At 36.7% G+C, this 27378-nt stretch overlaps 1 protein-coding gene across 3 annotated transcripts; it reads right to left on the bottom strand.

Annotated features, from left to right (window-relative positions):
* Nucleotides 1–3926: 3926 nt before the first annotated feature.
* On the bottom strand, nt 3927–27378 carry LOC6049036 (tetraspanin-13). Of its 3 annotated transcripts, none has more exons than XR_005277824.1 (6): nt 27139–27378; nt 26520–26687; nt 26234–26443; nt 10767–10895; nt 10144–10411; nt 3927–5642 (listed from the first exon to the last, which is right to left on the bottom strand). XR_005277824.1 is itself a non-coding variant. In XM_001865830.2 (5 exons), the coding sequence occupies exons 1-5, from the start codon at nt 27196–27198 to the stop codon at nt 5544–5546; spliced, it is 666 nt and encodes a 221-aa protein (XP_001865865.1). In that variant the 5' UTR covers nt 27199–27378; the 3' UTR covers nt 3927–5543. The 3 variants fall into 3 exon arrangements, 1 of the variants encoding a protein (XP_001865865.1); XR_005277825.1 differs by having other exon boundaries at nt 10148–10411; XM_001865830.2 differs by lacking the exon at nt 10144–10411.

Raw genomic sequence — 27378 nt, 5'->3', positions numbered from 1 at the left:
CACTTTTCTTTGTAAAAATTACAATTTTATCGATATCGATCTCGATATCGAGATCGATCTGGTTGATGTGCACCGTTAAGCAGAAAAATCAGATAATTCCATTTAGGGGAAATATACTCATTCTCGTCAGTCACCTATCTTCGGCATATGGAGCGGCATTAGCAGCACAATTTCTCATCACTTTGAATGTACTCACCATCACACAAAAGATGAAAGCTCAACCGCTTGACAAAAGTCGTCATTACCATCTTTTCACTTGCGCTAACGTTTTTACAGCGTTTTTGTTATAAAATTGCTTACAACTGCCGGCAAAACACTCTCTTGCGCATACTTTAGATTTTCACGTGAAAACTAATCCCGAAACATGTAATTAATTAGAAAGCGCTAACAAAACAACAAATGCCCTAAGTCACTCAAAGTTTTACCTATTTTCGTCGCTGGCTGACAAAAAAAACCGAGCGAGAAGCGAAGGCAAGTAAAGAACAAAGACCGGAGACCAACACCACTAGCACAACATGTCAATGAGAGTCAGTGATGCCAAGAGGCTTTCTATGGAAATACTACTTTTAGTTTGACTTACTTTAAGTTGCATACCCATGAACACTGAACACTGCCGATATTAGAAATTGCGTGGGCTCCCGTGCATTCACGTTTGACTGGAATAGACTTAGGAAATATTTTTGTAAAATTCTTGTGAAAGGAATCAGAAACACTCTTGGTAGAAGTCTATTTAAACAGAAATGTTCCCAAAAAGCTGCTTTACTGGTGCTGTGCTTCGGTTTAGTAAATTTCAAGAAACACATTGGATTATCGAGCATCATTCAAACACCACCGCTTAGAAAGAAACATGTCAAGCTAGATACAAATTATACTTTCCCATAACATCTCTGCCGGCCACAGGTTTTGAATTGCAATATATATATAAAAAAACTATCTTAACCCACTTATGTGATTGTTGCCTTCCTATTTCTATTGGCATTCTATTCATCACAGAATAATTCATATTATTTGGAAACCAAGTAAGCAGATAACTTGGTATTTGGTATGGATATATTTCATATATTTCATATTTTGAAAATTTGAGTATTTTCGAAAAAAAAAATACGGTATTTTGATAAAATTTTAGTTTTTAGCAAAAAAAACTCTAAATAAGAGAAAAACATACAAAATTACAATTTGTTTGATATCCATATTGCATATTTAGAAACTTGTGAAATTATGAAAATTTGAGTACTTTAAAAAAACAACGATATTTTGTGAACAATTTTGAATACATATCGAACTTTTAAACTTATTAGATTTTCAAAAAAAAAATATTTTTAGAGAAAGCATTAAACATTTAACATGATATGGTTGAATTATTCGATTTTAGAAAGATTTTAAAAATGAGTTATCATTCATTATCGGCGATAAGATTATCGCAGATGGATTTAACGATAGAATTATCGTTATCGTTATCGAGTCGAGATCTTTCGATGATGGATCCGGACAATGTTTTTATACAGATAAGTGAGATTCGGCATCAAAAAAGTGCGTAAATTTTACTTAAGTTGTAGTAACTTGAGACAGGGTTGCCAAAACATAAAAATTTTAGATTCGTTTGGAAGATCTTTCTATTACCCATCCTACGATAGATTGGATGATTGGTCCGGACATAGCTTCAGCCAGAATAAAGATTCATCATTAACTATGCCAGATTTTGACAGATTTTGAAGATTTTTTTTCATTTTCTGTCAATTTTGAACAACTTTTCAATTTAAAAAAACAAAGGATTTTAATCAAAAATCTCAAAAAATATTCTAATGAAAATGTAAATGTAATCGGCCAAAAAAATCGATTAAATCACCTGAATTCTACAAATTTTTTATTGATTGTTAGATTTTCGACTGCCAGATTTTTTAGGTACTTAACAAGATTTTTTTTCAATTTTGACCTGGCAACCCTGATTGTGACACTTTGCGCTACAGTGTTGTCGTTTTGGCGCGTAAGAAAAATAATAAGAGCGGAAAAGTGAAAAAGGAGAGAAAATCTCAGCCAGTTGTGAAAAAGTAAAAAAAAGCCTTTATTTACCACTATATACGCGCCTATCCCTGTTTTGCCTGTTGGGTTTGTATTTTAAAAGATAGATCGAGGACCCGTCAGGTTCTTGTTCTATGTCTAGGCGGGGTCAGATAATACCCAATTACCTCGAAAATGGGCCGCCAGGATCGCTGCCATTCTGAAATGGGGATTGGATTGGACCACCGGATTTTATATAGAAGTTTTTAGAAATGGAAATTTTAACTTTTTTTTTACTCGCAAATTTCACAGGATTTTATTATATAAGGTTGTTTGACATACCAAACGGAACCGAAAAACGCATTTTTTTTATTATTTGTTAAATTTCCTCTTTCCTGAAAATCGCCATATAAAATCCGGTTTCCGTGCTAACTATTTTTTTTGCAGATCGAGAACCTGCCTTAGTTTACCTGATCCATATGCCTTGCATGACTGCATTCAAATGATTGCTGTCACCACGCAGCACTGCATGAGCGAGAAAAAGAGAAAAAATAAAAGAGAAAGAGCATGCGGCTTTGAGTCGGAGCTTGGTCGCGCGAGCTGTCAGTTATGGTTTAATTTTATTTTTTTATTATTTTTTTACTGAATTTATTCACTATGAACTTATTTATGATCATATTTAAATGTTTTTACACAGTTGTTTTTTTGCTCCACTATTTACAACTGATTGAATTTCGCAAAATTAAAACCACGTTTAAAGCAGATTGCGGCCATCAAGAATCTGAAATAAATCCAGATTTGATTCACAAATTACAAAAGACTAAACATAATTAACAAAACTCACAAAACGACGATTTTTCCAACAATTTCTTTGATCGGTTTAGAATTGTCAAATAGCCAAATATTTTGATTTGAAAATCTGCCATACCATGAGCGTAAAGCTTTCAACGCTGGTACAATTTTGACAGTTTGAGCTGGTGCGAAACCGGCGACAGAGCTTGCACCACACAGGGTCGGAGTTACAAAGGTACATTCAAAACTTGGCAGTGCTTGTTTGAGAGAACAATGGCCCATTTACGGACACATAGAACACTGCTCTAGATGGGCGAGAGAATTATTAAAAAAATCATCCGTCATACAAAAAGTGTCGACTACGAGAATCGAGCCAGAGACCTTTAACAGACTAACCCAATGACTTAATAGCCTGGTAGCCGAGCCTAGAGCCAAGGAGGAGTCGTTATATGACACATGTTGGAGAATTGTTGTTTCAATCAACGTTTTGACGGTGTATTCGACTTTGGCACTGAGCCCTCAAGATTTTGAGAAAACGATTCTCTCAACTATGAATTGTGGGTGTATAATTATGACATTTGTATTTTTTTCAATGGAATAACATGTTTTCTAATTCGGAACAGTTTTTTTTTATATTTTTAGACGAATAGTTGAAAAAACTTTTGATTTGGCAAACACCATTCGCCAAATTTATGGAAAAAAAATTAAGCAAGCATTTTTTAAACCATGACGCAAATTTCCTTTCGGGTGATCCAAAGAAAAAAGTCGTCTCAAAAACAAAATTACATAAAGTCCAATGACCTTGATGGCTACTCAATCTCGCGCCACCAATCCCGGTGTGGTCAAAACTGACGCACACTCCCAGTGTCATTCATGAAAATGTTTAACAACACGCGAAAAGTATTAAAATGCCGTGGTTTGATAACCACTGACCCGGGTCGCGGGCGATAATATTAAAATGTGTGGCATCGCTTCTGTAAACAAATCCCGAAAAAAAAACACAATCAACGGTCAGCTGGGGAAGTTTAATTACGTAATGTTGTGGACAACTAGCCAAATGGACGTGATTTTTTGTTTTTTAAAAGTGATTATAAAGGATTGTTCTCAACATTCTATTCAATAAGAAAAACGACTGCTTTTTAGTCTATGCTCACAGTCCGCTATATATGAATGGTTTATTTACTATTTTAGCTTCTATTATTACCGCAGTTCAACCACAAAGCACAGACAAACAGACGAGACCAGGGCGCGCAGCGAACGTCAAAACACTAGCGCAATCTGGTGAGCATTTTTCCAAGCATCGCGCCGAACTAGTTTGCATTTGAAACGGCAGTTTTTTTTCTCGTCTGTTTTCCTGTGTGCAGAGAGTGGCGATCGCATCTTTTATTTATTTCAATAGATTTTAGTTTAGTTACACATAGTCTTTAGCCTTACATCACGTTATTACAGGTTAAAATTTGTTTCAGTGTGATATTTTCCAAGTGTTAAATAAACCTCTTTTTCTATTGCAAAATTTTGAAATCAAACGTTCACTTTCGAATAGTTTTTCGAGTGGTATATAATTCAGCAAATTTACATGCGATTGTCGAGAATTATTACGGCTTAACTTTGTCAACTTTTTCCAGTGCATCAATAAATAGTGTGGTGAAGTTGTCATTTTTTCAACTCTTTTTACATATTGCATGTGTGGTGATTTTAAACAAAATTGAGCAAAATAAATTCGGGTTTTCAAGCTGCACACATAAATTGCATTGTTTTGCTTTAACTATTTTATGATGAGAATTTAGCTGATTTGTAGACACACTTGACGGTTATGTGGTGTGAATTTAGCTGCGTGTTTAGGCGAAATAAAAGTTTTATTTAGCTGTCTTTACGTATACACATCTCATGCAAAGGTTATACCGATATTTTAGATTCACGTTTCCGTTACGTTCTGCTACGAGTTGTTGGTCAGTTTGGTCACAGACAAACAAACGTAAGTCTCTTTCAAAATCCATCAACCAACAATTTAACTGCCAATTTGAAAGAACTCACCACGGCAATTTCGAATTCACCATACGCACAGAATGTCACCTTCCGTGGCGAGTTCACAACTAGGTGGCTCTAGTGAGAAGTGGTCAATGGATTATCAGACGAAATCGTTTAATGACTTACGTCTGTTTGTTTGTGACTTTGTTTTAAACGAGATGGAATAAGATCAAGGAAAAATCCAACGCTTTTTTGGGACGCTGGAAACTTCATTATTCACAAGATTTTAATGTAAAATTATTATAGCTATCACAATTTTCTAAAATATACTCTTCCACAAGTAATGATTTGAAAACATGCTACTTAAAATCTAGGCTTAGGTTGAAGCATGACATGTTGTTTTTTGTTCTTTTCACAAATCAGAAATTAAAACGCTCTATTTTGTTTACCTAAACCTGAATCCAACGAGTAAAAGCTGAACTTAAAAAAATAGCAAGGTAAATCAAACCAAAAATTAAGATTTAGCACAACCACATTTCTCTTTGAAGGTATAAATCTATTGGAGCGCGCACCAAAACAAAAAAAAAACTGAGTATTCACGATTTTGGTTTTGTTGTGTTTTCCCCCTACAGAAAAATTCGAGAACCCCTCCTTCTTCCCTCCCCACTTTCAGCAGTCCTAAACTTAGCATTAACCAATAGGCAGTCTGACTCTCCCTGGAAACTGTTGTTTTTTTTTTCGCTTGTTCTTTCTTAATTTCAGCAAAATTCGACCTCTCGACACACTCAGTACACGTAGTTGCTCTGGGGGAAGATGGCCCGCGCCGGAAGGTGGTCCGGGTCCTGCTGGTTGCGGTAGCGGCGCGTCAGCACGACCGCGATGATCTTTTATTTTGAGATTAGATTTTTTTTTCGGAGAGAGGAAAAAATAGATTGATTAGGTGTTTGAGGTTAGGTGCTTAAACTATAGCTAACAAACATGCGCAAACAAACGAACATTGCATACAAGTTAAAGTAAACTAAAATGCAATAGTATTTCCCAGACAAAAAAGATTCAATCAAAGTTGTTTAGTTGTCATTTAGTCAGATATTTAGATATAAACTTAAAAAAACGAAGCTGCAATCCTATTTTATTTCGGAACTTAGGTCGAATTCTGCATAAAACTGTTAAAAAATTTTGCTTGCGGATTTCGGAGAAAACAGAAGAATCTTCGGCGAGTGTGCGTGAACGAGGAAAAGAGAATGCTCATGTTTGCAATCACGCGTTAAAAGAAGAAAAATCACGAGCTGTCAAATCTGTAACATGGAGTTGATCATTCTGTGACTCCATTTTCGCTATACCTTCTGATATTTTGGTGCAGGAATCATCAGGTGATAGTTTTTTCTATCACTCATTTACACACTGCCAATAGCTAAGTGTCGCAATGTTCAGTTCACAGCTAAAAAAAATGTTCGATCAAATTTGTCATAAAAGCATACTACTTGTCCCACTTTTATAAATTAGATACAATGGGACACTTTTGCGACCATATTTTCCAAGGAGTTGATTAGGCTAAGTCAACCTTAAATTTTATAAAGTTTTGTTTCAATTGACAAAATTTTACGTCAGACAAATTTGCAGTTATCGACAGTCTACAAATATAAAAAATAAAAGAAAGCTTCGAAAATGTTGATTGGAAATGAAAAATACATCAAAATCTAAATCACTTCAAGATTACTTTTTCAAAAGGTTCCTATCTACATAGGAAGCCCATGACGCATTGATTGTTTTGAAAAGAAATCTACGCATTTTTGTCCGATATGCAATTCTAAGGTAATTTTTTACTAGGACGGTTTTAAGCAAGGTTACGTCCTTATGAAAAAATACCTCAGAATTCTGTTCAATGTAAAAATTCTGTTTTATGTATTTGTCCTATTTCTTTTGTCATAAAAGCCCACTTGTCTCGCTTGAATTAGTAGGGACATTTAATATTTTCCGTGGAGTCATAGTGCTAGGTCATCTTAAAATGTTATTCTGAGACAAATTTGGATTTATAGACGTTTAATTCCCACAATCGTATATTTGTCCCATGTGCCTTTACAAGAAAATTAGAAAAATACGTCTGAAATTTTTGTTCCAGCTTACATGCCATAAACTTGTTAAACAAAAAGACGATCTTGCTGTTTTTACGAAACTTTTTGTTAAAAAAAATCAAAACTACCAAAATACCAAGGATGTTAATCGATAAAATTATCGTCGGGACGATAACGATAATCTATCTTTATCGTTATTTCGATAATTCTATTGACGATAATCTTATTTTCAAAGCTTTCACAAAGAATATATTTTTTGAAAATCTAGTTAGTTTCAAAGTATTAATATGTACTCAAAACTGTTCACAAAAAAAGTTCTTTTCGGAAATAATAAATTTTGCATGTTTTTTGAACTTTACTACAGATTTTTTCTAAAATACTAAAGTTTCACAAAATACCGTATTTTTCGAAAGTAATCATTTTTTTTTTATTTGCAGTCTAACGAATTGAAACCTTCTATGCTTTTTCAATTTTATTTGGAAAATACTATTTTTTTACAAATTACCGTTTTTTTTTTTTTGGAAAATACTAAAATTTTCACAAATTACCGTATTTTTTCGAAAATAGTACAATTTTCACAAATTACCGTACATTTTTCGAAAATAATAAAATTTTCTAAATACAGTCCAGACTCGATTATCCGAAGGCCTCGGAAAAAATTCACTTCGGATAATCGAAACTTCGGATAATCGAGTCTGGACTGTATGCAATATGGGTACAAAACGTGTTGTAATTTGGATACTTTTACACTTATTAAATTTTTTTTGGTTAAAACCCAAAATTTTATCAAAATACCGTATTTTTTTCGAAATTACTCAATTTTTCAAAATATACAATATGGGTATCAATCGCATTGAAATTTCATTTGCTTTTTCAATTTATTAGAGTTTTTTGTGTCGTTTGATACCCATATTGCAAAATTAAAATATTGAGTATTTTCGAAAAAAAATACGGTTATTTGAGATTTTTTTATTTATTTTTTTTTTACCAAATTTTGCTTCGTTTGATACCCATATTTCATATTTTGAAAATTAGAGTATTTTCGAAAAAAATACGGTATTTTGAGAAAATTTTAGTTTTTAGCAAAAAAAACTCTAAATAAGTGAAAAAGCATACAAAATTACAATTTGTTTGATATCCACTTGTGAAAATATGAAAATTTGAGTACTTTTGAAAAAAATACGGTATTTTGTGAACAATTTTGAATACATATTAAACTTATTAGATTTTCAAAAAATATATTTTTAGAGAAAGCATTTAAAAATTAACATGAAATGGTTGAATTATTCGATTTTAGAAAGATTTGGTTTAGAATCATTTTTAGCATGTTTGGGTTGACTTAAAAATCTTTTGAATTTTTGAAAATTTTCGATGTCTACTATCGCTAAAGTTTTTTTTTTCGCTAAAATTTTTGTTTTCGTCAAATTTTACATTTTTTGAAAACTTTTATTGCAAAACAACTGAACTAGTGTAAAATACATTTTAAAACACTTTTTCCATACAAATGTTGTAACTATGGCATGTTATTTTAATATTTATATTTTTTTATTTTTTTGCCCTCCCCCCCCCCCCCCTCGACTCCGGCCAGAGCCGAGGGACAAAAACTTTTAAAAATATTTGCATCGGCCTTATCGAAATAACGATAGAATTATCGTTATTGCTATCGAGTCTGGATAATTTTATCTTTAACACCCTTGCAAAATACATATCACATGAAACAAGTGTACCTACATTTGTTAGAAATATATTCTGCCCATGAAAAGCATAACTGTCCTACCTGATTTTTCATGCATGTTTTTTTTTCGTTTGGTGTTGTAAATGAGTGATAGAAAAACATATGTTTGGGTAGAACCACACCACAGTGTAAGATTTGAGTAAAACCTCTTGAGCGTGCAAAACAACCACAACAAACTGTCAGTTTGCCACGATAAACAACGTTTAGAGTTCGCCACGCGTTTAATCCCGTTTCCGACCAAAATCCGAACAACATATCATTTGATGATTCCTGCACCAAAACATAGAGATCGTCACTATAGCTTGTGAGGAAGGTATTAGACTATGACAAACAAACAAAAAAATCCCTCACTTTTTCATGTCTGACAGTTTGCCAAACTGGCAAATTTGTTAGCGACAATCTCGCAAACAAAGCTAAATTCATGCAGACTGACGTTTTTGAAAAAAAAAAATCAGGAAAACTGCCAAACTGTCAAAAAAATTGTTTGTTTGTCTAATAACTCCTTGAGAATCTCGCGACGGAAAGAAGGGCAATGATATTTCGGCCGTGATAATTGTAGCCACACACAAACAATATTTTCGAATGTCCATTTATTATGTAACAATTTTGTACGTCATTAAACATTTAAATTTAAATGCAATTAGATGTAAATAATTTGCAAAAAAAATATACGTAAAAACATGATAAACATGTAAATTTACATTTTTTTTTTGTGCACTGAGAATAAAAAGTTTAATATTTTACAATATTAACGGAAAAAAAATTATGTTTCTTTAAGGATGATGCAAACTATTTTTCCAGGGTTAAAAAATATGGAACACCCTAATAAAAAAAAATCAGACTCATGTTTAGAAGCAAACCTAAATTTGCAATTGAAAATGACTTTACATTTTCGTATTTTTGTATTTGTTGACATTTTCAGGTTGAAATATTCGAAACAAAATATTTTTTTTTAACAATTTAAAAATATTTTATGAAGATGAAGGGAAATTACTCATGGAGAAACTATTTAAGAGTATTTAAGAAAATTTGGTTCAAAGAGATTATTTTTCCGTATTTTTTTTTTTTTTGGTATGTCCAATACAGGTACTAGGCCCAATAAAGGGACATATAACCTGTTGTTTCCTAGGAATTGGTTCCAATATGGGTACCGGGTCCAATATAGGGAACTGTTAATCTTTTATTGCGGGAAATACTATACCAACAATATAAAATAAAGAAAATAGAGAAGGATGATAGCGAAAATAAAAGGGTGAAAACTTATAAAACATAATAAAATTATAATTTAATCACATTTTCACTAAAAGCATCACTTTTAAAAAGAGTAGTAGTTTTGAAGTTTAAAAACGCCCACCGATAGAGAGTGCAACTAGGAGAAATCAAGCAAATTTATAAATGTTTGAATATTTTTAAGCCATTCCATACAGACAAACCCGTGGATAAACCTATTCAAGAGAAGCAGAAATTGCCACACATAAATTATGAACGAATAAAAAAAATTGGCAAAAATAAACACACACAAACACACAGACAGAGACAGCATGTCAGAACACATCAAACAAATATGGAGCATTTTACCAACGAAACGGAAATCTGCCCCTTTTTCTCGCTCTTTTTCTGTTTTGCGGAGTCCCTCTAAATTCGCTGTGCTAAACTTAATTCCCAAGATAGGTTGGGTAAACCAAAAAAAAGAAGGCTCAAAAATTCAAATAAAAAACAACTGAAATAAAACGATCACTTCTTAAAGCTCCGTTACGGGATCGTCCCAATCTTATAGGAAAGCACTCGGGTTGCCACGGGGGTCTTTCTGGTTGCGGTAGCGCACGGTCAGCCAAACACCGACAAACTGCGACATGTGTTAGGTTTTTGTTTTTGGGTTAGAATTGTTAGAAAACGGAACAGAAAAATAAACATGTAAGCCAATGTGAGAAATGAGTTTCGTGGTTTTCCCAAAAAAAATAATAAAATAAAAACAAAATAATAATAAAATATTCAACAACCAATCCATGCCAGCATGAAACGAGTTAATGTTAAGAGAAAGAAGGTAAGAAAAAAAAAACGTGGATTTAAAAACTCGAACCAAAACGATTCAACTGGTTAGTAACTGAACAAATTGAATGGAATAAAGTCTCAACTCGGTTTGCAAAACTTTCTGCCACCTTTTAAGGAATTAAACCAACAAACAACAGAAAACGACTCACCTCGGTGAAGCTGAAGAACAGCCCAATTCCGCCGGACAGGTGGAACGCGTAATCGATGGTGCTTTCCAGCTTCGGCATGCACGGCGAACACTGGCACGTTTCGGGCGCTCCGTCCGGGCAGCATTTTAGCTGAAATATAAAAAAAAAATATGTTCAAAATTTGTTTTTTTTTTTGGAAATTTGGTTATTGTTTAAGAAAAATTAATAAAAAGGAAAAAAAAAACATCCTGCTGTTATTGAGAGTAGTACCAATTCCACCTGAACCAGATTCTAAAAAACCAACCCGCACCTTGAATTGTTGGTGCTCCACTTTTTTAAGAAGGTAAAATTCCCACGGTAATCTAATTGAAAAAATGTTGTTAAATCAAATTTCGTCGTAAGCGTTGCAAAGAATAAACATTGTTTTCTAACTAGCCCTACTTGTAAAACTGACGAAAAATAGAAACCTCTATCACAGCCGGCCTAACTTTTCAAAAGGTTTTATACATTTTGGCACATTTTTAAATGTTTTCGTTCGAAAAATTGGAAAATTTCATTGTTATGGTCATCAGGGGTGACATTGGGTCTGGGAGGTGAAATTGGGCCATACAAATTTCTGCATTTTTGTATGACACTGATGATGTAAGTCATTTTTAAATGTTGAAAAATACTTTTCGATTGAAAATTTTGCTTTCAAACATATTTTTTGAAAAAATATTAGATTACATTTATTCCGTATATTGTAAACTAATGAATTTTTCTATGATTCACAAATCCAGGGTGGACACTTAAATCCAATTTAAGAATTTCCGACCTTAAATAATACTAACTTTCTTATAATATTGATTCATCCCCGATCCCATATGGCGGCAATGTATGTTTTAGAAAAACATTCAAAACTTGATTCAGAAAATTTCAATCAAAAATGGTTTTCTTTGTGTTGTTTGTAGAAGCATTTACATATCTGGAGTTTTTTTTTAAAAAAAAAAAAAGGTCCAATAAACCCAATTTCCAGTTTTTGCTTTTTAAGTGTTTTTGAAACCGCCTTGAGTCAGGGGTTTTAAAAAACACCCAAAAAGCAAAATCTGAAAATTTGGTTTATTGGACCTTTTTTTTAAAACAAAATCTAGATATAGTGATTATTTTTTCATTTCAATTTACTATTTCAGGACCCTGAATTCAGAACTAGATTCAGAACCATCATTAACAGTCATTGCCCCAAAAGTGAAAGACACCATCTTGGTTTTGCCAGGAAAAAAAAATGGCATAAGAAATTAAAATATTTAAAAGCTTTTAAAATTATTTCGGTTATTCTGGTGTTGGTTGGGTATAATCTCAAGACTCGTGATGATTACAAGCAAACCCCTCACAAAATTTGTAACAGTCTGCTCAACAACATTGTAGATAATTGTTACACTCCCTGCAATAACACTGCAAAATTACAAAAAAAAGCAATACCCTTCTGGGCTTTTACAGATTCGAGAATTACATAAATTTAGCCTAATGTCATGTCCTACGAATTTTTAAAGGTTTAAAAACATATATTTTTTAGGCAATTTTTAATGAAAAATACGTTCTCCAGGAATGATGAGAACGCTAATCAAAATCTACAACTTTGCCGAAGACACCGAATCGATCAGAAAATCTCCTCTAATTTTTTTTTTCTCAAACTTTGTGGGGGCCTTCCCCATCACCAAAGAAGCCATTTTGTGTCATTGGTTCACCCCTGGGTGATGAATAGATGAATAGATGAAATAATGCGTAACGTGATTTTCGAATGATCCCACTTTGTCTTTGTTTACATCAACAAAGTAGGATGCTGTTCAAGCACAAGCATGACTTATTTCTTACTGGTAAATGACCTGTTTTATTCTCAGTGGTATGTTTTTTATTTCGTCTAGTTTTTGCTTTTTTTTGCTGGACAATTGTGTGTGTTTTCAAGTTTTGACCTGTAAAAAGTTTTTCCTTTTCACAGGTGACGAAGAACTGCTGCGAGGCTGTCAGTCTGCGATGTCATAGATAAATTCGCTGGTTGGTTTTAGAGTCTTCCTGGTCCAGCGAAAAAAAATGCTAATTCTAGCGAAGCTTATTCAACAAACAGATAAGATTATCAATAAACAACCGCATCAAAGCAACAACCGATACAACCGCATCGACTCCCTAAACAACTTCCATTCACAATTCGCCTTCAACTTTCTTAAGATTTCTTGACTTCAACTCCAGGTCCTCAAAAGCCACACATTTTTCATTTTTGCAAAAAAAGAGATTTTTTTTTTTGAATAATTTTAATTCTTGAGTTTTTTTTTTTTTTTTTTTTTGAGGTTTATTATACCTGTGGGTCTCGTGGCGCAGGGGTAGTGGCTTCGGCTGCCGATCCCGATGATGCTATGAGACGCGGGTTCGATTCCCGCCTTATCCACTGAGCTTCTATCGGATGGTGAAGTAAAACGTCGGTCCCGGTTTCTCCTGTCTCGTCAGAGGCGCTGGAGCAGAAATCCCACGTTAGAGGAAGGCCATGCCCCGGGGGGCGTAGTGCCAATAGTTTCGTTTTTCATTTAATACCCCTGACTAAAGGCAGTTTCAAAACACCCAAAAAGCAAAAACTGGAAATTTGGTTTATTGGACCTTTTAAAAAAACTCCATATATGTTTTAGGAGATAAAATTTAAATATTGTACTTGCTGTACAATGTTTCTTAGACGAATGTGTAGGAAACTGTCTGAACTTTTGAGAAAAAAAATTCAGGCCACTATTTTAAATGTTCAAAAAAACCAGAATTTATCGGACAACATTAACCCGGGCATGGTCTTCGGGTCTATATGACCCAAGAGCATGATAAAAGTTATCGTAACTTTTGACCTTTGGCACTTACAGAGCTGAAATTTTATGACTTTGTGCATCTTACCAAGACACACATTTGAGCCAAAAATGGACTTCCGGTGGCCACCGGAAGTGCCCCCCAGAAAAAAAGTCACACTTATGGTACTCGGGTCTATATGACCCAGAAATGTTTGGCTGCCAAAATTCGGAACCTTGACCGATTTTGGATGTCTTGGCCGCAAATGAAAGGTTAGAATGTCTACTTTGCGATTCCGACTGGCAGAACCGGTTTTGGGCACTATGGCCACCGGGAACCTGCTACAACCGAAAAAAGTCCTTTTTGAGGCCCCGACTTTGAGGACCTGTATCTCCGGAACGATAACACATAGCGGGTTGCTTCCAGTTGCATTTGACGGGTAATAACCTCAACTTTAAGCTCCCGTAGAGATGATTTGTCAAAAGTGGACACCGGTTCCGTTAACCCGGAACATCCGAAAAACATGATTTTTGAGCTTTTGTTATAAAATCAACACATTAGTCAATTTTTCAACCGTATTTTTGTAAATCATTACATACGCACACTACATACTACCTCTGAATGTTTGGGATCGTTCCGGCCAACTGTGGCCAATCCGGAACCGGTTCCAGGGTACCACCAAAACGGTTCCAATAATGGTATCGCTAGAAACTCGTCATGTTGCATATCAAACTTCATGAAATTGAAAATTATGACCATCTGAGGTCATTCCGATATCCTCTGACTCACCCTGGTCACTCCGGAACCGGTTACCGGTGGCCACTGGGGGACACTTCCGGAGTATGCAGGGAAGCATATCATGCGACATATCAAACTTCATGAAATTGAAAATTGTGACCATCTGAGGTCATGCCGATATCCTCTGACCCAACCTGGTCACTCCGGAACCGGTTACCGGTGGCCACTGGGGAACACTGCCGGAGTATGCAAAGAACCCTACCATGCGACGTATCAAACTTCATGAAATATAAAATTATGACCATCTGAGGTCATGCCAATATCCTATGACCCAACCTGGTCACGCCGGAACCGGTTACCGGTGGCCACTGGGGGACACTTCCGGAGTATGCAGGGAAGCATATCATGCGACATATTAAACTTCATGAAATTGAAAATTATGACCATCTGAGGTCATGCCAATATCCTCTGACTCACCCTGGTCACTCCGGAACCGGTTACCGGTGGCCACTGGGGGACAATTCCGGAGTATGCAAGGAAGCATATCATGAGACATATCAAACCTCATGAAATTGCAAATTATGACCATCTGAGGTCATGCCAATATCCTATGACCCAACCTGGTCACTTCGGAACCGGTTACCGGTGGCCACTGGGGGACACTTCCGGAGTATGCAGAGAAGCATATCATGCGACGTATCAAACTTCATGAATTTGAAAATTATAACCATCTAAGGCGGAGGTCACCAAAATGCGGCCTGCGGGCCGTATGTGGCTAACCGAGGTCTTCTGTACGGCCTTCGGGATGGTTTTGAAATTATTTTGGAATCCGGCCCACTTTGCGTTCTCATATGAAGTTCGCTAGAGAAATCATGAACTAAGTTTCTTTAAAAAGAAAAAATATGTTTTTTTTTACGAAATAACCATAATTGATTTCTGATTTCTACAATATTTATAAGGTCATGGGAAGTATTAAACTAGTGGTGCCTTATTTTCCTGTAGAATTTATAAATTATAATGAATGTGAAACATTCATTCCTTTAAAAATATAAAATTATGAATGTGATAGTGTGACAAAAACTTTGTATTATCTGGGAATCACGTTGCTAAAAATACTAAGAATAAATAAATATCCAACAGTTCTAAACATCAGATCACTTTCTGACTAAAACTTGTTAGAAATATTGAATAAGGAAATTATAAAATATGAATTCCGAGCTAATATTTTTTGGTTCAATTTTGTTATCCTAAAAAATCGACAGAACATAAAAATTCTGTTTGATTTTTGATCTTTTTTTTTTGTGCCCGAATCTTTGATTCAAAATGAAACGAGAAGATTGTACTTCGTACGAAAAGATCTTAAAAAATTTCAAAATTATTGAAAAAACACTTTTTTATCTTGTTCAATACTACAAATTTTTCGATCCAAAATAAACATCTAAATTTCAATAAATATGATTTTTTCCTATAACATACGGATAATTCAAAACTTATTTCTGTTTCTTCAAAACTCACTCAAAAAATCATTGAAAAAATGTTCAAAACATTCAAAGCTTAAATGAAACAATCAAACCAAATGTGTTCGCAAAACCAAGAAAATAATTATAAACAAAAAAAAGTTAATATAAATATAACAAAAAAAATTTTTTTTTTCAAAGTGAAATATTGTCGAATTGTACAACATTAATATTTTAAAATATGATGAGAAAAATTTATGAAGAATGTTGATTTTTTTTCAATTGATTATGTATAATTGGTGACAATTTCTAAGTTGTCAAAAATTTAGTTGTTTGTCAAAATTTCAATTTCAAACTATTCTACTCTACAACTTATTTTTTATTTATATTTTACATGTTGCCCACGACTCTGGGGCAAATTTCCAAATAAGCCCTTGATGATCAGCTGGTTGAGGACCACTGATCTAAGGTCATGCCGATATCCTCTGACCCAACCTGGTCACTTCGTAACCGGTTACCGGTGCCAGTGGGGGACACTTCCGGAGAATTCAAGGAAACATATCACGCGACGTATCAAACATCATGAAATTAAAAATTATCATCATCTAAGGTCATGCCGATATCCTATGACCCAACTTGGTCACTCCGGAACCGGATACGGGTTGCCACTGGGGGGCACTTCCGGAGGGTCTGTAAGTTAGGTAATTTTGGATGGTTCAACTAAATTTATCTACTACAGAAAATTAAAACCACCATCAATTAAATGGTTCCGGAATGGTAATCGGGCTCGGTTGTGTAGCTGCTAGTGTGATTGCGTCCACATTTCTTGTGACGAGTAATGTGTCATCACGCCTTCTATCGGATGGGGAAGTAGAAGGTCGGTTCCAGCCTCAGTTGTTGTACGGTCATTTGATCATTCCAGTTTTCTCCCTGCTATAATTACAATCAACACTCCAAACCAAGCCTGCTCCGGTGGAGTCGCAGGCGGCGGTTGGACTCCCAATCCAAAGGTCGTCAGCAGGCCTGCAAAATGTTTCCAACCCAGCGTACACATGAAGCAAACCAAAATGTCAGTTCACTGCTAGCATCTGACTGTAAGCCTACTGTGTCCGTTCAACCACTGCCGCCTGACTCGTGCCAATCGGCTGCTGGAGAATGAGAGACGTGAAAAAATGAGCTACACTCACTCAATTCGTGTCGTATGACTGACTCGTAAAATCCTCTCTAAACACTATTTTGACTATTTTTAAACAATTGAATGGTTCTAGACTGTGCAAAACACTCAAAACAACCATAACTTATATTCAAAATTACATTTCCACGCATAAATACAAACTTTTTGTGTAAAAACTTGTTTCTTTACGTGTGTGCGTGCAACGTCGAATGAGCGTTGGTCGACTACTGCCTCGCATTGCAGCTGCTCAGTGAGCTAGGGCAATCACGACTGAGTCGGGTTTGTTTATGTCACGGTTTTGCGGTTCAGTGAATGGATCTGAAAAAATCGTGTATGCGTCGCCGATTTTCGCGTCAGGACCCCTGACATTTTCAGCTCTGGTCGTCAGTCCGAACTCAGGGATGGAAGGTTCCTTGGAAAATGAAAAGGATTTGGTGCTCTCCCCATTAAAACCTTTTAAATCTTAGGTTCGAGAAGAAACTTCAAACTTGGTTCTTTGCATGTTTCACAAATTTCCTCCATTCCCAACCCATTTTCGGTTCCAAATTAATCAGGATGGGCCGGAGGACATCGCCACCAGAAATTGTCTCTCAGTGGCCAGGTTGGATTAAAAACGTGGGCAAGACCTTTGGTGGTCATAATTTGCAATTTCATGAGGTTTGATATGTCTCATGATATGCTTCCTTGCATACTCCGGAATTGTCCCCCAGTGGCCACCGGTAACCGGTTCCGGCGTGACCAGGGTGAGTCAGAGGATATCGGCATGACCTCAGATGGTCATAATTTTCAATTTCATGAAGTTTGATATGTCGCATGATATGCTTCCCTGCATACTCCGGAAGTGTCCCCCAGTGGCCACCGGTAACCGGTTCCGGCGTGACCAGATTGGGTCATAGGATATTGGCATGACCTTAGATGGTCATAATTTTCAATTTCATGAAGTTTGATATGTCGCATGATATGCTTCCTTGCATACTCCGTACGTGTCCCCCCGTGTCCACCGGTAACCGATTCCGGCGTGACCAGGTTGGGTCATAGGATATTGGCATGACCTCAGATGGTCATAATTTTATATTTCATGAAGTTTGATACGTCGCATGGTAGGGTTCTTTGCATACTCCGGCAGTGTTCCCCAGTGGCCACCGGTACCCGGTTCCAGAGTGACCAGGTTGGGTCAGAGGATATCGGAATGACCTCAGATGATCATAATTTTCAATTTCAAGAAGTTTGATATGTCGCATGATATGCTTCCCTGCATACTCCGGAAGTGTCCCCCAGTGGCCACCGGTAACCGGTTCCGGCGTGACCAGGGTGAGTCAGAGGATATCGGAATGACCTCAGATGGTCATAATTTTCTATTTCATGAAGTTTGATACGTCGCATGGTATGCTTCCCTGCATACTCCGGCAGTGTCCCCCAGTGGCCTCCGGTAACCGGTTCCAGCGTGACCAGGTTGGGTCATAGGATATTGGCATGACCTTAGATGGTCATAATTTTCAATTTCATGAAGTTTGATATGTCGCATGGTAGGGTTCTTTGCATACTCCGGAAGTGTCCCCCAGTGGCCACCGGTAACTGGTTCCGGAGTGACCAGGTTGGGTCAGAGGATATCGGCATGACCTCAGATGGTCATAATTTTCAATTTCATGAAGTTTGATATGCAACATGACGGGTTTCTAGCGATACCATTATTGGAACCGTTTTGGTGGTACCCTGGAACCGGTTCCGGATTGGCCACAGTTGGCCGGAACGATCCCAAACATTCAGAGGTAGTATGTAGTGTGCGTATGTAATGATTTACAAAAAATCCGGTTGAAAAAATTGACTAATGTGTTGATTTTATAACAAAAGCTGAAAAAATCATGTTTTTCGGATGTTCCGGGTTAACGGAACCGGTGTCCACTTTTGACAAATCATCTCTACGGGAGCTTAAAGATGAGGTTATTACCCGTCAAATGCAACTGGAAGCAACCCGCTATGTGTTATCGTTCCGGAGGTACAGGTCCTCAAAGTCGGGGCCTCAAAAAGGACTTTTTTCGGTTGTAGCAGGTTCCCGGTGGCCACAGTGCCCAAAACCGGTTCTGCCAGTCGGAATCGCAAAGTAGACATTCTAACCTTTCATTTGCGGCCAAGACATCCAAAATCGGTCAAGATTCCGAATTTTGGCAGCCAAATACATTTCTGGGTCATACACTCAAACCCCGATGGTTTGACACCAACTGTTGTCAAACGAACGGGGTCACTTTTTAGTTTGACACCCCTTTTACACGGAGTTCACACACATTACCAAACGTTTGTTTTGATAGTGTGCGTGAGCGCCGTGTAAAAAGTGACAGTTCGTCACTTTTTAGTTTGACTTTGACCAACCAACGGGGTACAAACTAAAAAAGTGTCAAACGAAAAAGTGACCAACCACCGGTGGTTGAGTGTATAGACCCGAGTACCATAAGTGTATGTACGAAACGAAGACCATGGCCAGGTTAAACTTTGAAAGGCTATATTTTGAAACTGTGCACTTAATCAAATAATTTGTAGGGGAGTTTGGGGTAATATGGACAGTGGGGGTAATTTGGACACCCCTTTAAAAATCACGTTTTCTTCGGATATAAAGTGAAAACGGCAATTTAAGTGATAAGGCTAGTACTAGTAATGGCCTAGGAGTATGGACAAACCAAAAAAGTTGGAATAGGTTAAGTAGTTTTGGTATAATGTGTAAAAGTTTCCAAAGGCCGGTTGGTAGTGCCTTAAATTCTAATATTTGAAGGTTAGGAAATAAGGTTTTGCAGAGGTTATATGGCAAAAAAGTGGACATTTTTTGTTTAAGGGGGTTGCTTGGACGATGCCTGAGATATGTACGCATAAAAATTGTGCATTTTATCCATTTTTATCATCAAAAATCGCAATTAATGATAGAATATGCTATGGGGGTAATTTGGACATGGCTTGTGGGGTATTTTGGACATACCTGAAAGTCTACCTGTCAGGCAACAAAAAAGTAACTTTCATGATTGAAAAACAATCAAAAATGAATGTGAGCAATGAGAACTTTCACAAAACCCCTATTTTTTAATTTAGATAAATTTCGCAATTCGCAATTCGCAATTCGCAATTTTCAGTGTAAGAACGGGCCTTGACCGATCTTATGCACTAGGTTCCCGACGAACACGCACTGCCCTTACACCTACATCTCACCCTTGCTCTGAGTCAGTACGAGCAGCACGCTAGAACACGCTTTGAGTGTTCGTGCCAGGCATGCATACCTTCTTTTCCGGTTACGCATTTTAACTCGGCCGGGGGTGGTACATTACGTAGGGTTTGATGTAAGTATAAGCGCCTAACCATTTATAGTGTGCCTATCAACTTTCATTAAAGCAAAAACTGTTATACTTTTAGTTTGAATTCAAAAACTAATTGTTATTTACTGTGTATTGTTTTCTCCTAAAATCTTCCCTATTGTTGAGTCGTGTTTATCTGTTGCTATTTCTTTTGTCGCGGTGTTTTGTTACAATATTTTGGTCCTAAGCATTTTAGAAAAGTTTTTCAAAAGTACAATAGTAATATTTGTGTTAATCCTTTAATCATTCCATAAATTGAGTAAGGGCTCGAACCTCACTTGCTTAAGAAAAAGGTGAAGTTTCAAAACAATGGACAGTGAAGGAAATATACTATGTAAAGAATCAATAGTAAAAGAAATACAGTAATTTATGAAGTAGATAAAGAAATTAACAAACAAGCTTAGATTGTATTGAGGGCAATTTACAGGAAAGACGAGAAATTATTCAGAGGCACATGATAAACAAAACAAAATTGACATCGCTGCCAAATTAAGGGAAAGCAGACAGTTTGTTACAGCAGCATCAATTGGTAAAATAGAGTGGAAAAGCGTTAAGAAATAAGAGAATCAAATAAGTAAAATCGAAATCAAATGAAGGATAGTAAACAGAAGCCGTTTTAGAAAATCAGTGAAACAAAATAAACAGAGGATAGCTGTTAGCAGAAATGGAAAGTAGAGAAACCCCGTTCTGCGATGCTCAGGTACATCCACAGCAGTTGACTCAACATACTGCGAATCAAAACAATACCGTCTACAATCACAAATTACTTCCCTTTCCCACATTGACGCGCCCTTTCTTCTAGCCGTCTCTACTCTGACCCTCGCTGGTCAAAGGTTTACGAGTCGTTTCCACAGGCCACCAGCTAGGTTACACCTTGTCATCATGATGACTAAACCAAGCCAACGTGGAGGTAAGAAAATAGGACACTTGCAAGGAACCAGAGCCATGCTGTTTTGTCCAAACAGCACTACGGATGTAGTTGGGCTCCTTCCGGAATGTTCCTTGCCTAGGTGTATCAACCGACGAGTATCATCAGTATGATGCACCCTTGGCCTGCTATTTTTTAATTTAGATAAATTTATTCCAATATTCGAATTGATGAAAATCTGATTACTGTACATTTGGCGTTCAGCAAGACTCTAATGTTGATTGCTTTTAATTAATTTCTTTGACATTTCTAATTTCTATGCTGGTTTACAATAATATTTAAATTTGAAGGGCTACAGAATGTAAAATTAAAAAAAATATATATTTTCAGGCTGATAAATTCTATATAAAGATTGATTTATATAAACATAAACGATACCTTAATCACTAAAAACAAGTATAGTGTACCTGATCCAGAATCAATGTTTAAATCAAATCAGTTTCAATTTAATGATTGAATTATGTATACTACACTGAACTATTTGTTATCTTCCTATTGCATTATAGTTCTATCACAAAATCATTATTTAAACCTTTGATGAAATATTGTGAGCAATTACAAAACCAGGTTGAAGGATAAAAAACATGCTCAAAAAATCAAATGTTAAACTTATTCTTCAACATGTGTCCAAATTACCCCACAAAAGGTGTTCATATTACCCCACAAGGTATGTCCAAATTACCCCACAAGGCATGTCCAAATTACCCCATAAGGGTGTTCATATTACCCCCACACAAAAATGTGGGGGTAATTTGGAAACCTTTTAATTTTTGCGGTAAAAATGGGTTTTTCATCAAAATTTATCGAAATGAATGACATTTTTCCATCAAATATGGTCTCTATTATCCTCTGGTGTCATCCACATTCCTTTAAAATATCCATACAGCCCGTAACAGAGCAATTTCCTAAGGGTGTCCAAATTACCCCACACTCCCCTATAGTACTTTTCGATTGCAAATTCGATTTTACATAAAAAAAATTGGGTGCGGGTCAGATTTGATTTTTCTGAAGCAGTGTTGGGCCGGAAGTGATGTTTGTTAATAGTTGAAAAAGTTCTTTTCAGTAAACAAGTTAAGAAACGGTGTTGCAAATATGATTACCGTAAACCGGGGTGACTTTGATAGGATTTCAATTTGTTTTTAGAATATTTTCCAACAGGTAAGGTTTTTCTCAAGATTATTATTTTTAAAACATGTACTGGGGTAAGCCACACAAAGTCCATGCACTATTTTGGAAAAAAAGTTTTTTCAATAGTGTTTAGAAAAATAGTTACGTTAAAAATTCTTGGTTTTAATTCCGGGGTGACTTTGATAGTCATAGTTTTTCTTGTTAAAATAATATTTAAGATGTTCAAACTTTATTTGTACGTTAAATGTACCATCACTAAAGTAGCTGATATAGTTTGTAAGAAAAAAAATCAATGTTTATATTAAGTTAACTAAGTTTATAAGCTTTTTAACAAAATACATATGAATTTTAGGTAAAATTGTTAAAAAGTCGGAACTTTGCCTGAAATTTGTTAAAAATAGTTTTGTTTATAAAATTATCGATTTATATTGCATTTTATACTGAATTCGAAGCACGAATCACAAGTTTTCACACTTTACATGAAATTTGTTCAACTGAATTTGCCTATAAATTTGGAGATTTTTTTTAATTGTGTTTCAAAAACACATATTATTTATTATTTACAAACTTATTTAACCTTCTCATAGTGGAAAATTGTCCAAAGCATCCGAAAATTCATTCCGTTTTCCGATTAAAAATCATGTTCATTGAGAAAATAATGACTCTTTGAGAAGTTTAAAAAAATGACTTTCATCCACATTTTCTTAACTATAGTTAACTAACTTTATAAACTTTTCAAAAATTTATGAAAAGTTCTTCATGAGGTACTTTGAATACTTCTCTACCACGGTCAGTATGTTTCTGAACCATTCCTTACGTATTTTAATTGTGCTCTTCATTTTGCGGAAAAATCGCAAACCTATCAAAGTCACCCCGGCTATCAAAGTCACCCCGTTTTACGGTAACATATTTTGATTTTAAGAATTTTTGCGAAGCGAGGTGGGACAGCTAGGATCAAGTCAGTCCAAGTCCGGTTGTTTAAAGGAAAGGATTTTGAGAAATAAATACAAAATAACTCTCAAAAATTGATTTGCTTTGCTGATTTCCTCAAAACAAAAGCACCAAAAAATCAATGAGGCGTGATGAAATTGATTTAAACAAAATCTGGATTAATTTTTAAAAAAAAAAAAGCTTTTTTGCGTTTTTGTGTACCTTTACTCTAATATTTTACAAAATATTTTTAAAGTTATTTCAAACACAAACATTTAAACAGTGTAGAAAAATACGTATTTAATGGCTTTTAATCCGTTATTCTTTGAATTTCGAATTTTATGAAGAAATATGGTTTTGCTCCCTTATCTTATTTAGGGATTTTTTTTTTGTTTGTTATTTTTTTTAATATTTCCCTCCGTGTACGCACGAGAGCAAACAGCAGTCAAGTGCTCAGTGCTCCATCGTTTTTTTTCGATTTTTTTCGCCGTAATTGATTGTGATTAAGCGCGAGTTTGCTTCTCCAGCATGCCAAAGGCCGGCCGTGTTCGTGGCAGTTCGAGTGCGGCCTCGAAAAACCCGCGAAGTTCGTCTACCGGCCGTGTGCAAAAAGGTAAACAAATCAACGCCGTGTCGGCCGCCATCGCGCAGATGGCATCGACAAAAAGTATCTACATCCCGGATATGTTCCAAGATCACCAGTGCGAACCCGTTCGGGTACCTCCGGTGCCACAACCAGTGGAACATCAACATCCGCCAACATCCCCATCAGGAACGAGTTCCAGACGCTGAGCGACGACGAAGAAAACAACAACAACAACAACAACAACACCGACGGTAGCACTACCGACGACGACGACGATGGTCGTGCACGGAAGAAAGTGCCGACGTCAAAAAAGAACAATCCTCCAAAGGAACGTAGACCACCTCCAATTTTTGTTTTGGACACGTTGGCGGACGATGTTGACGAGTTGCTGGAAGGCCTCGGATATTGTCTGAAAATCGGTAAGTCGGCAGTGCAAGTGATCACACTGAATTTCGACCTGGTGTTTGAAGAATTGAAGCGTAGCAACTTCAACTTCTACACATTCAACCCCGAGAAGCCCCCTGTTAAGGTCGTCTTACAGGGTTACCAAGACCGTCCGATCTCTGGCCTAAAGAAGCACCTTTCGGATGCCGGAATAAAACCGCGGGAGATAAAAGTGCTCTCGCGCAAGACAACGGTAACAGGTTCTCACACACTGTACCTGTTGTACTTCGACCACGGCACCGTCAAGACCCATGACCTGCGGCGGACTAAGACGTTGGACGGTTTTTGGGTAAACTGGCGGTTTTACACCAAAAACCCGACGGACGTAGCGCAATGCTACCGTTGCCAGAAATTTGCGTGAAGTGCGGTGAGTCACACCTCTCGGAGGCGTGCGCACTGACACGGAAGACGAATTTGGGGGACAAGGCAGAACAAACCAAGCCGCGCGTAAAGTGCGCGAATTGTGACGGCAACCATACCGGCTATTACCGCGGAAGAAGAAAGCAGCAGCGTCCCACTCTCCTCAGCGAAGTACGAGCGCAGCCGTTCCAGCAGCTGGGCAGCTTACGGTTCCAGCGAAAAACTCAGCGTTCCCTCCTGGTTGGGGCGTTCGTTCGCCAGCGTGGTCGCTGCCGGTAGCGGCAGTACGGCCCAGCAAGAAGTCACCGGGGAAGATCTCTTCACCCTGCCGGGGTTCTTTGCTCTCGCGGGGGAGATGATTACACGGTTTCGGAGCTGCCGGAACAAGGCGGAATAATTCCTGGCCCTTGGGGAACTGTTGATCAAACACATCTACAAAGGATAAATAACCTGTGATCTAGATATAAGCTTTCTCTTCCTCTATCCCCTTTCCTTTGCAATTTCTGCAAGTTTTTTTTATTTTTTTCTTACTTTTGCTAGTGCATTATAATTGTTCCAAAATGGATTGTGATGCAACACACAGCTGAAAGGAACTCCAAAACTCTGTAATGCACTTCGAAATAACTCATTGTATCTTGATTATTCACCAATAAAACCGAATAGAATTGTTTTTTTTTTTTTTAATATTTGCAGCAAGCTTCATTTTAAGTACGATTATTTGCTTTTTTAAGTTTTTTTTTTATCAAACGAAACTATGTCACTGAAAAGTTGTTTTGAAAAATACATAATAGATTACCAACATTTATTTAAAAAAACAATTTTAATCAAGATCCTTTAAATGTTTCCCAATGTGAAGTAAAAACAGTTTTTATATAGATATTTAACATTTTTACATATGTTGTCTTGCGTAATTTTCCAGCAAACGTCGAGGATTTAATTCAAACATAAAGAATGTTTTTGAGAAATTGAAAATTAAAAAAAATACAAAAAAAAATTAATTGTTGAAATCGGCCGATTTTTGTGAAATCTTGGAGAAATTCGGCAAATTTCCGAGATTTACTCGTTTGCTTTTTATTTTATTTGTCATGTTTAGTCATTTAGTTGTTTCTTTTTTTATTCTCAGCGTACTTATGATTAGTTTGTTTTTATTTTGCTTTTCATGATGTTTTGATTGATAAAATTTTAATTAATTTATAAACCAAAAATAACTGTTTTGTGTTTTTCTATTTTTTTTCTTGAACATATTTTTAATTAAAGTAATTTGTTTTATGTTTAAAATAAAAACATAAAAGAAAACAGAGTTGCTGCAAAAGACGCGTTTTGATATGGAAATTAAAAAAAAAACACGCTGAATTCGAACTGGTTTGCATACTCATTTTAAAATCAAACTAATTGAAATTAATTTAAAAAAAAAGACATATTCTTATTTCTTAAAGGAAAATGTCGTAACTTAAACAGGGAGATTGTAGAATGGAAGACAGTTTCGTGTTAACCCAGAGTTAGCAAACTACGTCACAATACACAACAATTGCGCCGTGATAAGACAATTCAAACACCGCAGTTTTGATTCCCCCCGTCCTCTTTCCTTACTCTCTCCCAACAAACCACTTACATTAACCTGCGCGCACGACGGATGATCCTCGGTGGTGGTGGCGTTAAATCCACAGCACAGGAACTCCTCCTGCACCTGCTGCTTGAGGTCGGCCGGTGCCAGCGACCACCCTTGCTCGGCAAACTGGCGCTGCTGTTCCGGGTTAACGGCCAGGCAGGAGCAAGCGATCGAGAATTGGATCAGGAACAGCATAAACAGAATGATCATGTACTGTGGGGGTGGAAGTAGTACAGAGATTAGAGTTAGTTGGTTAGCGGAGGATTTTCTGTTAGATAAGATAACTCACGAAGAACAGCATCACTTGGTGGTGCTTGACGGCGCCGATCAGGCCAAGTACCGAGATCAGAATCAGGATCACTCCGCAGGCCAGAATGCCACCGATGATGGGCAGGTTGGTCACGATTGAGGCGGCGCGTCCGTAAACTCCGACCCCAATCAGCAGGAAGCCGACCATCTGGAAAAGGTAGAACAGCAATTTAGGGTGACCTTTTTCATTGAAAAGTTTTCAAAAAATAAGTTTTTTTTTATTTTAGACAATATTACTCAAGCAGCCCGCACTCCAAAAAACAAACCAGGGGTGGTCACCCTGCGCCCTGCGGTTCTCTGCGACGGGCACCCGAAAGGTGAAGGTGAAACAAAAATAGAAATTTCCTTCCGCCTTTCGTGGATCGATCGGCAGGAAGAAGCAGAAAAATAAGCATCTGCAAAGCCCGCGAGTGGGTCATTATTTAATTTAGTGCCAATTCCAGCAGTAACGATTGCCAGGAGTAATTAAACTCGTCCGTTTGTTTGGGCAATTCTATTTACCCCGGTCGAGCAACGAAATCGCACGAAATAAAAAATTCCAAAAAATTTCAACACAAATTTTATCGAAGGCACTAGAAAAAAATGCAGCCAAAACTTACGACATAAAGGATGTTGAGCGAAATGAGCGCATTTTTGGAGCAGCTAAAACCACCGCACATCTTGGGGACCTGATATTCCGGAAAACGATCTGCGGGATTTCACTTTTTTTTTCCTTCCTCGGCCAGCTGCAAAACACTTTTCCAAACGCTGGTGAAATTCTGGGATTTTTCGTCTCGCGACCAACTTTTTGCCTTCCTCTTTCGCTGCTGCGAGCTGTTCGACGACTGCCTGAAAAAGGG

This window comes from Culex quinquefasciatus, chromosome 1, assembly GCF_015732765.1.
Source record: "Culex quinquefasciatus strain JHB chromosome 1, VPISU_Cqui_1.0_pri_paternal, whole genome shotgun sequence".
NCBI lineage: Eukaryota > Metazoa > Arthropoda > Insecta > Diptera > Culicidae > Culex > Culex quinquefasciatus.
This window is presented reverse-complemented; position numbering and strand designations above follow the sequence as displayed.